The following is a 13905-nucleotide window of genomic DNA, read 5'->3' as shown; positions in this document are numbered from 1 at the left end:
GTGTGAGGGGATGGCTGGTTGGCATGGACTTTGTGGGCCGAAGGGCCTGGTTTTGCACTGTATCTCTAAACTAAACTAAACTAAATCTAAACACAAATTGCTGGAGTAACTCAGCGGGTCTGGCAGCATCTCTGGAGAACATGGGTTGGTGACGTTTCAGATTGGGATCCATCTTAGACAAACTGAAGATTTCAGGTAATGTGTAGTTCTGGGATGGATTGCTTTGTTTTTCAGTTTTGTTTATTGTCACGTGTAGCGAGGTACAGCGATTGAAAGATGTGACATGGAAATAGACCCTTCGGCCCACCGGGTCCATGCTGACTATCGATCGATCACCCGTTCACACTAGTTCTATGTTATCCTACTTTCTCATCCACTCCCTCCACAGCAGAGATATGTTACAGAGGTGCACGCCCGCACGTCTTTTTGGGACGGTGAGGAATCCGGAGCACCCGGAGGAAACACAGTGGTCGCAGGACAAATGTTCAAACTGCACACAAAGACAGCACCCGGGGTCAGGATCGAACCCGGGTCTCCGGCGCTGTGAGGCTGTTGTGCCACCAAACCACGGTTCTTAAGGGGTTGGACAGGCTAGATGCAGGAAGATTGTTCCCGATGTTGGGGAAGTCCAGAACAAGGGGTCACAGTTTACGGATAAGAAGGAAATCCTTTAGGGCCGAGATGAGAAAAACATTTTTCACACAGAGAGTGGTGAATCTGTGGAATTCTCTGCCACAGAAGGTAGTTGAGGCCAGTTCATTGGCTATATTTGAGAGGGAGAGATGTGGCCCTTGTGGCTAAAGGGATCAGAGGGTATGGAGAGAAGGCAGGTACAGGATACTGAGGGATGATCAGCCATGATCATATTGAATGGCGGTGCATGTTCGAAGGGCCGAATGGCCTACTCCTGCACCTATTTTCTATGTTTCTATGTTTCTATGTTCTCAAACAAACTGAAGACGTTCCTGCTAGGTGTGAATCTCAGAGTGTGATTAAAATGTTTGGTGGTGTTTGCAAGGCACGGTATTGATACAAGAGGAGTAGGAGTAGGCCATTCGGCCCTTCCAGCCTACTCCACCATTGAATCTGCCCCAGGTCTCATCTCCTTGACTATGCCAGTTCCCTATCACCCTCAATGTACCCATCTTTCAAAGACCTTCGTTAAATTCCCCCAGTGATATTGTCTCCACTATCCTCAGGGGTAGAGAATTCCAGCCACTCACACTTCTAATTGTAAACCCCTAACTTTCTCACTGAGTCCCCTCAGCCAAGCTTGTCTCAATCTGTCCACACATCCGTTGTGCTGCTGCTACAAGTAAGCATTTCATCGTTTCATATTGGGACATATGACAATAGAACAGAAAAGAAAGACACAACGTGCTGGTATAACTCAGCGGGTCAGGCAGCATCTTTGGAAGAAATGGACAGGTGACCTTTCGGGTCGGGACGCATCTACAGACTGAAAACTTCTTCTTTGGTTTTGAAGAAGGATCCCAACCTGAAACTGCACCTATCTATGTTCTCCAGATATGCTGCCTGACCCACTGAGTTACCCCAGCATTTTGTATAAACCAGCATCTGCAGCTCATAAGGTAACATGGTCATGTGATAGGAACAGATATAGGCCATTCAGCCCATCAAATCTACTCCGCCATTCAATCATGGCTGATCTATCTATCCCTCCTAACCCCATTCTTCTGCCTTCTCCCCATAACCTCTGACACCCGTACTAATCAAAGGAAACACAAGTATTCAGAAGACATAGAAACCAAATACATAGAGGAGAGTTCATACCCCCATCTGGTTTTATGACATAGAACACTCATGACTGTCTTGCCTCTAGGCCTGACATCTCAACATCTCCCTCACCTCAGGATAAGGTGTCAACAAACATGTTTCAATGGAATCTCCCCATGTTCTTCCCGACGCTTAAGAATTTAAATCTAATTTCTCAAGATGCTTGTGGTTGTATCAGAGGCATTTTCCACTCCACACTGCTGCTGTGCACCCTACAGAACCTTTACAATCTTCTAGGGGTCCATCACATAGACCAGACCTCCCACCATCGACTCCATCTACACTTCACGTTGCTTCGGGAAAGATCACCCTTCCGCCTGAAGATGGGTCTTCACGCAAAACATCGCCCATCCTTTTTCTCCAGAGATCCTGCCTGACCCACTGAGTTTCTCCAGCACTTGTCCGGAAATATCACGATTTGCTTTGGGAACTGCTCTGCCCAGGACAAGAAGGCTCTGCAGAGAGTAGTGAGTTCGGCCGAACGCACTATGGGAATTACACTCGCCCCCTGCAGGAACTATACATCAGAAGGTGCAACTCCAGAGCCAATAAGTTCATGGGAGACCCCTTCCACCCCTGCAACGGATTGTTCCAGCTGCTACGGTCAGGCAAACACCTCCGTTGTCATGCGGTGAGAACGGAGAGGATGAGAAGGAGTTTCTTCCCAGAGGCCCTTAGGACTGTAAACTCCTATCTCACCAGGGACTAACTTTACTGTTCCATTCTACTGTTTTTTTTTTAAATTGCTGTTGCTCGCATTTGGCCCATGTCCCTATCCAATCATGTATCTGTCCAAATGTCTTTTAAACGTTGTTTTAGTACCTGCCTCAACTACCTCCTCAGGCCGCTCGTTCCATACACCCACCACCCTCTCTGTGAAAAAGTTGCCCTTCAGGTTCCTATTAAATCTTTCCCCTCTCACCTTAAACCTGGTTCTGGTTCTTGATTCCCCTACTCTAGGTAAAAGACTGTGCGTCTGTTCTATCTGTTCCCCTCATGATCTTAGACACCTCTATAAGAAAAGCCCTCATCCGCCTGCACTCCAAGCAAAGAAAGACACAAAGTGCTGGAATATCTCAGTGGGTCAGGCAACATCTGGAGAACATGGATAGGTGACGTTTCGGGCTCTCCTTCAGGCTCTGGTTTATGCACCTCTATAAGATCACCCTTCAGCCTCCTCTGCTCCAACGAATAAAGTCCTGGCATGTCCAACCTCACCCTGTGCCTCAGGTGGGCTACACAGCGATTACTCTGCTTCTCCTGAACACTCACCCCATCCAATGAGGATGTACCAGTAGAAGTATCGGCGCTCGGGAAAGAAGGTCTCGACCAGCAGGGTGAAGAGGTAGAGCCCCTCGATGAACAGCCAGAAATAGTTGGACATCACGCAGTAATGAAAGAAGACCATCATGGCCTTGCATTGCACCTGGGGAGAAGCAGAGGGTCTGTCAACATAGTGGGGGCATCAGCCCCCCAAGTGCCCCAACCACTAAACTGGGTGCCACACCTGAAATCCCGTTCAGTTCAGTACAGGTGTGTGGCTGATACCTGCCTCAACTGCCTCCTCTAGCAGCTGGTTCAAAAACCCACCATTCAATGAGTGAACAGGTTGCCCCTCAGGTTCCTATTGAATCTTTCCCCTCTCACCTTAAACAGCCCCCCAGTTCTTAGTTCTGAGAGTAAGACCCAATCTTGATGATTTTATACGGCTCGATAAGATGGCCCCTGCAAAGACTGGACCTTTCCCCACCCACCCCTCCCCAATCACCACTTCACACCCACTTACAGACTGACTGCAGTTTGCAAAGACTGAGCCCTTATCTACTACCCACCCCTCCTTGCTGCCCAACATCAGTCTGCCCACTTCTCCATCATCAACAATAAAAATAGAGGAGGTGGAGAGGCTTTTCAGACGATAGAAAAGCAGGAAATCTCCAGGACCGGACAATGTTTCCCCCTCTACCCTCAAGCTCTGTGCCGAACAACTGGCACCGGTGTCTACACAGACATTTTCAACCAGTCCCTGCAAACCTGCACTGTCCCTGCCTGTTTCAAAGTCTCCACTATTGTTCCCATACCCAAAAAGCCAAGGATTACTGGTCTTAATGACTACAGGCCTGTTGCACTGACCTCTGTAATCATGAAGACCCTTGAAAGGCTTGTGCTGGTCCAACTGAAAAATATCACAAACCCCCTGCTGGACCCCCTGCAGTTTACATACGGCTCGATAAGATGGCCCCTGCAAAGACTGGACCTTTCCCCACCCACAAATAGATCTGTGGATGATGCAGTCAACCTGGGCCTGCACTTCATCCTACAGCACCTAGACCACCAGGGGACCTATTCGAGGATCCTGTTTGTTGATTTTAGTTCTGCATTCAACAACATTGTGCCAGAGCTACTACACTCCAAACTTTCCGAGTTGACTGTGCCTGAACCCCTCTGTCAGTGGATCACCAACTTCCTGACAGACAGGAAGCAGCATGTGAGGCTGGGAAAGCACATCTCGGACCCGCAAACACTAAGCATAGGAGCACCGCAAGATGCGTACTCTCTCCTCTCCTCTACGCTCTCTACACCAACGACTGCACCTCCACTGACTCCTCTGTCAAGTTTCTCAAGTTTGCGGATGACACAACCCTGATTGGACTGATCCAGGATGGGGAGGAATCTGCCAACAGACAGGAAGTGACACAGCTGGCGTCCTGGTGCCATCGCAACAACCTAGGGCTCAATGCTTTTAAGACAGTGGAATTGATTGTAGACTTAAGGAGAGCTCCCCCTCCCCTCACCCCCCTCACCATCAACAATACTACAGTCACATCTGTGGAGTCAATTAAGTTCCTGGGAACCATCATCTCCGGGGACCTGTATTCAATTCAATTCAAGATTTCGTACAGAACGATAAGATCAACCCTCAAGATTTTATGACGTTTATAAGATCACCCCTCAATAAGATCGCCCCTAATACTTTTATACACCTCAATAAGATCACCCCTCATCCTCCTGCGCTCCAAGGAATAAAGCTCTAATCTGCCCGATTTCTCCCTATAGTTCAGTCCCTTGAGTCTTGGCAACATCCTGGTGAATCTTCTCTGCACACCTTAATGATATCCTTCCTATGGCAGGCGAACAAAACAGAACACAGCACTCCAAGTGCGGACTTACCAACGTCTTGTACATCTGTGACGTGATGTCCCATTTTCTATACTCGAAGGACTGATGAAGGCCGGCATGCCAAAAACCTTCTTCATCACCCTGTCTAGCTGGGAGGCCACTTTAGTCAACCGAGCTCAATCTCCAGACCCTCCACCACCCATTCAGGTTCATCCCCTCCTTCCCCCTTCCGCCCCCTGTATTCTCACCGAGCTGATGGAGCAATGGTAGACCTCGTCTTCCGCGTACAAAATGGCGTCCTTGATGAAGACGGATATGGCGCGCAGGATGAAGGAGACAAACAGGTTCATGTGGATGTAGTTCCGGGTACAATGCAGCTTCCTACAAAAGGAAAACATATAGTTAACGGTAGTAATCCCTGTTGTACAGGTGCACCACTGATTTTCGGGCAACTGCTAGTCCGGGACCTCCTTTAATCCGGACAAAATTACGGGCGTGTACTTGAAATCCCCCCTGGAAGTCCACCCAAAAATATGGGGCAGAGGCCGGGTAAGGCAGTCACTCTCAACCTCATCGGGACTTCCGCAGCCGATCGGTGGGGGGAATTTGCCCCCCCTGTATCTTGGGATTCAGGGACTCCGGCCCGGCAGATCCGTTCCCATAGCCGACTTCCACGGCCAACTTGACGGGCCAGTATTTCGCCCCCTCCCCCATTCCCCCGCGAGGCTGTGACCTCCGTTGGCCCGGCGAAACAGATAATCGGGCAAGGCTCTGGAACCAAGAGTGCTGGGAAATGGATGGTGTTTCTACAACGCCATGTTTCTATCACAATTGTGTTAATATTGTGATCGTCGTCTGTGCCAAATGGGATTAGGGTTAGGATGGTAGTGAAAGGGTCATCGTCAACTTGCCGATGTGGAGGATTGGAAGGGAGGAGGGGGCTGGAAAGGTATTAGAGAAAGACCTTACCTAAACCGGCAGAGTATAATCATGGCGATCACCAAGGAAACCAGAGAGGTGCTGTAGCCGACCGTGTAGAGAGCCTTGACGGACACATAGTATGGATCCTGCAAGAGATCAGACAGACACAAAGTGCTGGAGTAACTCAGTAGGTCAGTGGAGTGGAGTAACTCAGTGGGTCAGTGGAGTGGAGTAACTCAGTGGGTCAGTGGAGTGGAGTAACTCAGTGGGTCAGTGGAGTGGAGTAACTCAGTGGGTCAGTGGAGTGGAGTAACTCAGTGGGTCAGTGGAGTGGAGTAACTCAGTGGGTCAGTGGAGTGGAGTAACTCAGTGGGTCAGTGGAGTGGAGTAACTCAGTGGGTCAGGCAGCATCTCTGGAGGACACCGATAGGTGACGTTTTGGGTTGGCACCCTTCTTCAGAGGGCAGCATGGTGGCGCAGTGGTAGAGTTGCTGCCTTACAGTGCCAGAGACCCAGGTTCAATCCTGACCTTGGGTGCTGTCTGTACGGAGTTTGTACGTTCTCCCGTCGGCCATATGTGTTTTCTCCGGGTGCGCCTGTTTTCCTCTCACACTCCAAAGATGTGCAGGTTTGTAGGTAAATTAGCTTCGGTAAAGATTGTAACTTGTCCCCAGTGTGTAGGATAATGCTTGTGTACGGGGGTCGCGGGACGGCATGGATTCAGTGGGCTGAAGGGCCTGTTTCTGCACTGTATCTCTAAAGTCTAAAGACCAAGATGCCCCATCTAAGCCAGTCCCATTTGCCTCATGTTCACGATCAGCACAGACATTGTGGGCCGAAGAACATGTCCCTGTGCTGTACTACTCAATGTTCCACGAATACAAGTATAAATATGACTGATGTCGACAATGGTGGTGAGATTACCATGGGGAAGATTTTGGACTTGGAATACGTTTCTGGAATAAAAGCAGGCAGATGGAGCGAAAAGGAGGGGGAAGATTTGATAAGGAGTTAAAGTAAGTTTAGATCCAAACACATTTAATTGTGCAGTGATGTTGTCATCTTTGATATCGTGAGGCTCCTGATTGGAACAAAGAACTGACAGCAGCCTTGGATGTTCTCCAGCTTCATGTGTGTGGAATGAAGAATAGATGGGGCCGCTGTTCAGATGCAACACAAACTGGGCTGGTTGGTCGTCTGATCTGTAGTCCAGCATGGGGGAGTGGGCGGTGTGGGGCGGGGGGGGGGGGGGGGCAGTGGGGGGTGGGGGGAGGGGGGGGGGGAGTTGGGTGGGGGGGAGGGGGGGAGGACTGGGGAGGGTTTTGCTCCATCTGCCTGTTTTTATTCAAAAAACGTCTGCCAGGGAAAACCCGAATCTCAAACCTAGAACTCGAGTGCACTGGTTTAAGGTGGGAGGGGTGGAATTTGAAAGATATTTGAGGGGATTTTCACACACACAGTCAAACGTCATGGAAACAAGCCCATCGGCCCAACTCGTACAAGATGCCCCATCTAAGCTGGTCCTGTGTGTCCCATATCCCTCTTAACATTTCCTATCCATGCAGCAGTGAAGCAGGTGACTATCTGGAACGATCTGCCGGAGGAGGTGGTGGAGGCAGATACAATCACAACATTTAGACTCATAGAGTCATACTGCACTGAAACAGGCCCTTCGGCCCAGCTTGCCCGTGCCGACCAAGATTCCCCCAGCTACAATAGTGCCACCTGCCCTCTTTTGGCCCATATCCTAAAGGGAGGGAGGCACGGTGGCGCAGCGGTAGAGTTGCTGCCGTAATGCCCCTATCCCACTTAGGAAACCTGAATGGAAACCTCTGGAGACTTTGCGCCCCACCCAAGGTTTCCATGTGGTTCCCGGAGGTTTTTGTCAGTCTCCCTACCTGCTTCCACTACATGCAACCTCCGGCAACCACCTGCAACCTCCGGCAACCGCACGGAAACCTTGGGTGGGGCGCAAAGTCTCCAGAGGTTTCCATTCAGGTTTCCTAAGTGGGACAGGGGCATTACAGCGCCAAAGACCCGGGTTCCATCCTGACCACCGGTCCTGTCTGTACGGAGTTTGTACGTTATCCCTGTGACCGCGTGGGCGCTGGTTTCCTCCCACACTCCAAAAAGCGTACAGGTTTGTAGGTTAATTGCCTTCTGTAAATTGACCCTAGTGTGAAAGGATAGTGCTAGTGTACAGGGTGTTCACTGGTCAGCGTGGACTTGGTGGGCCAAAGGGCCTGTTTCTGCACTGTATCTCTGAAGCTTTAAACCTTTCCTATCCATGTAACTGTCCAAATGTCTCTCAAATGTTGTTATTAGTACCTGCTTCAACTATCTCCTCTGGCAGCTCGTTCCATATATTCACACTGAGTGAAAAACGTTCCCCTTGTGTTCCTATTAAATCTCATCTTAAACCTACTGTATGCCCTCTGGTTCTTGATTCCCTTACCTCGGGTAAATGACTCTGTACGTTCACATATCTATTTCCCTCACGATCTTATACACATCTATAAGATCACCTGACAGCCTCCTGGCTCCAAGCAGTGAAGTCCTTGCCTGCCCAACCTCTCCCTATAGCTCAGGTCCTCAACCGCTGGCAACATCCACATAAATCTTCCAAAGGGGAGGTTAGACAAACTTGGGATTGTCTTTTTCTGGAAAGTGGTGGTTGAGGGGAGACCTCATAGAAGTATAAGAAAATATTCCAAACATAGATAGGGTGGACAGTCAGAACCTTTTCCCCAGGGTGAAATGGCAATGACTAGAGGGCATATATTTAAGATGAAAGGGGTAAAGTATAAATTATATGTGTGGGGCAAGTTATTTTACACAAAGGGTGGTGGGTGCCTGGAACGTGCTGCCAGGGGTGGTGGTGAAGGCAGATACGATAGTGGCATTTAAGAAGCTTTTAAATGGGCATGTGGATATGCAGGGAATGGAGGGAAATGGATCACGTGTAGGCAGAGGAGATTGGTGTAATTTAACACCATGTTATGGGACAAAGGGCCTGTTCCTGTGCTGGATTTTTCTATCTCCGCGCGTCTTTGGAGTGTGGGAGGAAACCGGAGCACCCGGAGGAAACCCACACGGTCACGGAGAGAACGTGCAAACTCCACGCAAAGACGGCACCCGAGGTCAGGATCGAACCCGGGTCTCTGGCGCTGTGAGGCAGCAGCTCTACCTGCTGCTCCATTGTATCCAATACCATTCGTAGTTATATCCACACACAGACAGCACCCGAGGTCAGGACCGAAAACGGGTCTCCGGCGTCGTGAGGTAGCAGCTCTACCTGCTGCGCCACTGTGCCGCCATGTATATGTAACAGTGACCGGAAGAGAATGGTGAATAGGTTCTATGGGCAGAAAAAAAGGGCACAACACAAACATTACCGTAATGAACAGATTTACCTGATCTTCAAACTCTGTGATATTTTCATCGACACCACACGCGTCGTAGTAATGGGGGAATGTTTCTGACCAGCCCTCGTAGGTACAGTTCCTGTAGATGATGCCTAAAGCTGAAGAGATGGCAACACAATCCCTTTCAGTAAAGCACGAGGAGCAATTGATTGATTGATTGATTGATTGATACTTTGTTTTCTATTGTGCTTAAGCAAAGCAAGAATTTCATTGTCCTATACAGGGACACATGACAATAAACTCACTTGAATTGACTTGACTTGTTATCACATGTGACATGTCACAGTGAAATTTGGTGTTTTGTATACCATACACAGGGTATGCAAAGAGTCGCCACGTATGGAACGCTGACACAGTTACACAGTATTGATTATAGTCCCAATGGTCCCTCTTTGTTTTATTGCCGTTCTTATACTCCTATTATTATACTCCTATTATACAACCTATTATTATACTCCCTTAACTGCTCTCTTATGATACAATTAAACCATACGAGTATGTAGGCCTACATTTAATAATATAGTCTAATATATACAATATATTTAAACTACACCCACTTACAAGTTGTTTACCTGTTGCTGGAGAGGCAGCAACCAACGAGATTGCTCCATCCATCCAATTCATGCCTGTGTTTGGCCCATGTCCATCTGAAGACCGTAAGAAATTGCAGCGAATTGTGGACACTGCCCAGACCATCACACAACCCAATCTCCCTTCCACTGCCTCCATTTACACTTCACACACTGCCTCAGCAAGGCCACCAGTATAATCAAGGACCGGTCTCACCACCAGTCACTCCCTCCTCTCCCCTCTCCATTAAGGCAAGAGGAACAGAAGCGTGAAATCGCACACCTCCAGATTCAGAGGCAGTATCATCCCAGCCATGATCAGGCAACTGAACCATCCTACCAACAACTAGAGAGTAGTCCTCAGTTACCATCTACCTCATTGGACACCGGTACTGCTCAAGAATCTGTCAATCTCTGCCTTAGAAATATCTAATGGGCATCTGGTGGGCATCTGGTGGGCATCTAGTGGGCATTTAGTGGGCATTTAGTGGGCATCTAGTGAGGCATCAACCACACTTGGTCATTGGTGTTACCATCAATGGTGTTAATCATCATGAAGATTCCCGGGCAGGTGACGGAAATGACGTCTCCGTAATCCGCGTTCGGCCAGCAGGTTATGTTGTCCCACATCCCGGGGCAGTCTGTGGAGAGAAACAAAAGCTTGATGCCACATGTACCTAGGTTCAGGGAAGCACACTGCTTTGCATACATCCCTGTAAAATCATACAGCAGACCTCACCTTGGCAGTGCACAAAAGTTCACCAAAATGTCCTATCTACGGAGAACGTACAAAATCCGTACGGACAGCACCTATAGTCAGGATCAAACCCGCATCTCTTGCGCTGATTGGCAGCAACTCTACTGCTGCACCACTCCCGCCACAAATCGCTAACTCCTCCCAATGTCCCATGGAACAATTCTGCCAGCAACCTATCCCAGACCTGCCCGCAATCCCAACCTCATAACTAGGTCATGCCTCATCTACCTCTTCTTGCCATTTTTGAGGTTTAGAAACAGGCCTTTCGGTCCTACACGTCCATGCTGACCAAGATGCCCCATCTACACTGGTCCCAGTTGCCCACATTTGGCCCATATTCCTCTAAACCTTTCCTATCCATGTACCTGTCCAAATATCTTTTATATGTTGTATTGGTATTATTATTTGTGTTAGTATTATTAAAGTTTGTGTTAAGGTTTAGGTTTCGGTTTACTGTTGTCACCTGTACTGAGGTACACTGAATGGCTTTGTTTTGCTTGCTATCCAGTCAGATTAGATACACCACACATAGATACAACCAAGTCAAACTCAAGTACAATAGATAGGGTACAGTGTTTGGGCAGCACAGTGGCACAGCGGTAGAGCAGCTGCCTTCCAGCGCCAAAGACCCGGGATCGATCATGACCTCGAGTGCTGTCTATACGGAGTTTGTACGTTCTCCCTGTGACCACGTGGGTTTGCTCCGGGTGCTCCGGGTTCCACCAACACTCGAACGACTTACAGGTTTGTAGGTTAAATGGCTTCAGTAAAACTGTAAATTGTGCCTGGTGTATAGGATACTGCTAATGTACGGGGTGATTGCTGGCCGGCATGGACTCGATGGGCCAAAGAGCCTGTTTCCGTGTTGTATATTTAAACTGTAAAAAACGAAAGTAGATCATACGGGAAGATACAGAGTGCAGAATATAGTTTTCTGCATTGTAGTGCATCAGTTCCAGAGACAAAGTCCAATGTCCACAATTGGGTAGAGGTGAATCGGACAGGGCCCTACTTACGGAAGGACGGTTCAGAAGCCTGATACCAGAGGGGAAGAAGCTGTTCCTCAGTCTGGTAGTGTGCACTTCCAAGTTTCGGCTGCAGGGGAGAGGGGAGAAGGAGGAATGACCGGGATGGGATAATTCTTTAATCTTTTGCTATCTGGGAGCAATGGACACTGTTCTTGTACCACATTGAGATATTGGGTGATTGAGATGATAAGAACAGGACACTAGACAGAAGGTGAAGTCCTCTCCCACACATTTAATTGTTTGCTGAAAAATGTTTTCTCAGAGGCAGCCTTGTATGTCAAGTATGAGAAAGCTCATTGATTACATTTATAAAAACGGCTTGCGAATTAAAATTGAATCAGCTTTGAATTGATCTTTTGAATATCATACTTAATGTGTCAGTGTTGCAAAGGAGAGCTTGTATTCCGCTGTGTGAATGCTATGACGTGCATCCTTGTGTGATTACAGGGGTTGAGGGTGTAGAGGAGATTCATCAGGATGTTAAGGAAAGAACTGCAGATGCTAGTTTATAACGAAGGTAGACACAAAATGCTGGAGTAACTCAGCGGATTGAGCAACATCTCCGGAGAAAAGGTATGGGTGACGTTTCAGGTCCAGTCTGACGAAGGGTTCCGACACTAAATGTCACCTATTCCGTTTCTCCAGAGATGCTGCCTGATCAGTTGAGTTACTCCAGCATTGATCAAACCCGGGTCTCTGGCGCTGAGAGGCAGCAGCTCTACCAGCTGTGCCACCCTGCCACCCAAGGGGCATAGATAGTCATAGTCATACAGCAAGAATACAGAACCTTCAGCCTAACTCGTCCGTGTCAATCAAGATGCCCCAGTTTGTTAGTCACATTTTCCCGTTTGACTCATATCCCTCCTATCCATGTACCTGTCCAAGTACCTGTCCGATACAAGGATGCAAACAGTGGAACTGGTAGGATGACTAGGGTGGGGGAGGGATGAGGAGGGAGGGGGAGGGAGGGGGGGACGAGGGGAGGACAGGGAGTGCAGGAGTCACTTGAAATTAGAGAAATCAATGTTTATACCGCTGGGTTGTAAGCTGCCCAAGCGTGATGTGAGGTGCTGTTCCTCCAATTTGCATGTGGCCCCACTCTGACAGTGGAGGAGGCCCAGGACTGAAAGGACATTGTGGGAATGGGAGGGGGAGCTAAAATTCCTGGCAACCGGGAGATCGCTTAGGTCATGGCGGACTGAGCGTATATGTGTTTAGCAAAATGATCACCAAGTCTATGCTTGGTGTTGCTGATATATAGGAGCCCACACCGGGAGCACTGGATACAGTAGATGAGGCTGGAGGAGGTGCAGGTGAATCTCTGCCTTACCTGCAAGGACTGTTGGGATCCCTGGATGGAGTGTTATAAAGCTGCAACATGACTTCCTGATTCCTACACTCAATGGCCAGACCAATGAAGGCAAGCGTACCATGTACTGTACACACCTCCTTGTGGTCCTAGGCGGTTTACAGCCATTCATGCTTCAGGTCAATGGTGATTCATCTGAACAGCTATAGGCATCTGAGCTGAAGTGTTAAGGGCCTGTCCCACTTAGGCGAGTGCAGGGGACTCTGCGCTCGCCACATGATCGCCACATGGTCGCCACATGTTCGCTGGTGGTCTCTGGTGAGTCTCCTTCATTGTCGCGAGGAGCTCCCGCATTCTGGGAACCAGTCGCGGCCTCAGTATGGTCGCCGCAAATTTTTCAACATGTTGAACAATTTTCTGCGACCAAAAATTGGTTGCCATGGAGAAAATCGATAATCCTGTGGTCGTAGGTGCAGTTGTAGTGGGGTCGCCATGTAGTTATGGGTAATCGAGATAGTCGTAGGGAGTTTTAATTAATCTCTTTTGCTGACTGGACATTTTCATTGGCTCATTGGGGAAAAAAACGTAAGCACGAGTTTTCAGAACCAAGGGGAACCGACTGGTAATGTTAAATGCCCGCCAAACCACAGCTGTGTATCTCTGGCTTATTCAAAGTTGTCTGGCTTTTTAAAAGTCTCCACTCCTTCTCCCCCCTTCTCTTCTCCCCCCTTCTCTTCTCCCCCCTTCTCTTCTCCCCCCTTCTCTTCTCCCCCCTTCTCTTCTCCCCCCTTCTCTTCTCCCCCCTTCTCTTCTCCCCCCTTCTCTTCTCCCCCCTTCTCTTCTCCCCCCTTCTCTTCTCCCCCCTTCTCTTCTCCCCCCTTCTCTTCTCCCCCCTTCTCTTCTCCCCCCCTCTCTTCTCCCCCCCCCTCGCCCCCTCGCCCCCTCGCCCCCTCTTTTAAAGGACTTACCGTACACTGTGCTA

The 13905-nt window shown here is 48.9% G+C and overlaps 1 protein-coding gene across 4 annotated transcripts in view; it reads right to left on the bottom strand.

Moving 5' to 3' along the window:
* LOC116987285 (pituitary adenylate cyclase-activating polypeptide type I receptor-like) overlaps positions 1-13905 on the bottom strand; it is a 74871-nt gene that overhangs the window by 38554 nt on the left and 22412 nt on the right. For all 4 annotated transcript variants that reach the window (XM_033043185.1, XM_033043193.1, XM_033043205.1 and 1 more), the window contains exons 3-7: positions 10363-10470; positions 9249-9358; positions 5884-5981; positions 5163-5295; positions 3070-3223 (exon numbers count right to left, since the gene is read on the bottom strand). In XM_033043185.1, the coding sequence (XP_032899076.1) occupies positions 3070-3223; positions 5163-5295; positions 5884-5981; positions 9249-9358; positions 10363-10470 (603 nt within the window). The remainder of the gene's footprint in view (positions 1-3069; positions 3224-5162; positions 5296-5883; positions 5982-9248; positions 9359-10362; positions 10471-13905) is intronic.

This window comes from Amblyraja radiata, chromosome 2 (genome assembly GCF_010909765.2).
Source record: "Amblyraja radiata isolate CabotCenter1 chromosome 2, sAmbRad1.1.pri, whole genome shotgun sequence".
NCBI classification, from domain to species: domain Eukaryota; kingdom Metazoa; phylum Chordata; class Chondrichthyes; order Rajiformes; family Rajidae; genus Amblyraja; species Amblyraja radiata.
This window is presented reverse-complemented; position numbering and strand designations above follow the sequence as displayed.